Here is a 1,704-nt window from a genome sequence, read left to right as displayed (position 1 = left end):
TTAACTACTTAAAGTTTAACATTATGTTAAATATGATTTTTATTTGATTCAGAAGACATTTCAGTATTTCATGATACCCTATGTGCTTCAGCATTAACACCAGCTATTTTTATCATATTAAATTCAAAGGAGCAATTAAGAAAACATCAGATAAGAAATCATAAACTTTTCACTGCAAGAAATCTATAAAATATGTGTATTCCTGTTTTACAGATAACAATCTGGAGGCCAAGTAACCAGATTTTTAAAAATCAAACTGGTAAAAGAATTCTTTCCATTTTTGTAGGTTCAGAAGGAGTTGATGAAATCAAAAGACATCTTTTTTTTGCAAATATTGACTGGAATGTAAGTAGAGTAGAAAGTGTGGTACTGAATACCTTTAAGAAGAGCAAAAACTCAAGAGTAAATGGTAATATGTGGACTTTGCTGATAAACTTAATCCATTTGTTTCATATTTAGTGTGAGATTTTTATTTACAAGCATAGCATATCATGCAGTTACCTTCAACCAGCAGATGCGTGGATGATATATAGTACATTTTTGTTTCTCATTTGTCTTACCTGTTAAGTATGGTTAATATTCTCTTCTATTCTAGGTTGAAGAATATGGGTGGGAAGAAGAAAAAGGAGAAAGGGGATGAATGAAAGGGCAGATTCTTAAAGAAAAAATGAACTGTAAAGAATCTAAGATGTTATTTAATTTCAAATGATCCTTTGTCATGTATTAGAACAATTTAAATTTGCTAAGAAGTAAAAATCTTTGTATAGTTATTTCACTAAATTTTGAGAGGGCATGAAAACAAAAACATAGTGAAATTCTGCAAAGTCATTTATTGAATTTTTTAAGTTGCAACTCCCAGACTAGTGAGCTTTTCACTTTTTCTTATTGTTGCTTACAACACAACTTTATGTATTTTATGTACTATTAATCATCATAGGTAAGCATTTTTGATTATTTACTTCTGACATTGATAGTGAAAATTATCCCCAAAGAAAACATGTCTCTTTTGATTTCTAAGGCAGAGGCAGAGAACCACTATTCACTGACCAAATTATCATTTCATCTGGCTTGTAGAACAAGTTTCAGTAGCCCAATATTTTGATTTAATAGTTATAAAACTGCAATATAACATAAGCTGTTAGCATTAATAACCTGAAAAGCCTTGTAATGAACATGGGAATTGCATTGCATTTGTCTTATCTGTGTGCATTCCTCTTTCAGTATACTTCCATTTCCTTGTCATTTTTTTCTAATGCTTCTCTACTCTTACTTTTTCCTTAACTAGAAAAAGCTAGAAATTAATTTCCATTATTTTTATATCTAAAGTTTGTTTATTGCTCTTAAATAACAAAGGAGTAGAATGTGTATGTATTTGAATAAATAAAAATTACTTTTCTATAAAGTGAAAGTACGTTTATTGAGAAACGTTCCATAGGCAGAATGCAGTCTGTCTTAGAAGGCAAGAGCAACCTGTTTTTGTTCTTTTTTTTTTAAGGTTCTACATATGAGTGAGATCTACAATATTTGTCTTACTCTGTCTGACTCATTTCTTCTTAATTCATTCTTCTGTTGATGGACACAGGTTATTTCCATGTCTTGGGTATTGTGAATAATACTTCAATAAACATGGTGGTGCAGATGTCTTTTGAGATAGTGACATTATCTTTTGCAAAACAAATATTATTATTTATTTTTTGTATCTTT

General features: G+C 29.6%; 1 protein-coding gene across 1 annotated transcript in view; it reads left to right on the top strand.

Annotated features, from left to right (window-relative positions):
* Positions 1–1,704, top strand: part of LOC104995534 (ribosomal protein S6 kinase alpha-6) — a gene marked incomplete at its 5' end in the record, with an annotated part of 27,276 nt that overhangs the window by 10,592 nt on the left and 14,980 nt on the right. The window contains one exon of the mRNA XM_010849436.1: positions 287–345. Coding sequence (XP_010847738.1) covers positions 287–345 — 59 coding nt within the window. The remainder of the gene's footprint in view (positions 1–286; positions 346–1,704) is intronic.

The sequence above is a fragment of the Bison bison genome, unplaced genomic scaffold, assembly GCF_000754665.1.
Source record: "Bison bison bison isolate TAMUID 2011002044 unplaced genomic scaffold, Bison_UMD1.0 scf7180017850858, whole genome shotgun sequence".
NCBI classification, from domain to species: Eukaryota; Metazoa; Chordata; class Mammalia; order Artiodactyla; family Bovidae; genus Bison; species Bison bison.
The sequence above is the reverse complement of the archived record's forward strand: the minus strand, read 5'-3'. Positions and strand labels throughout refer to the sequence as shown.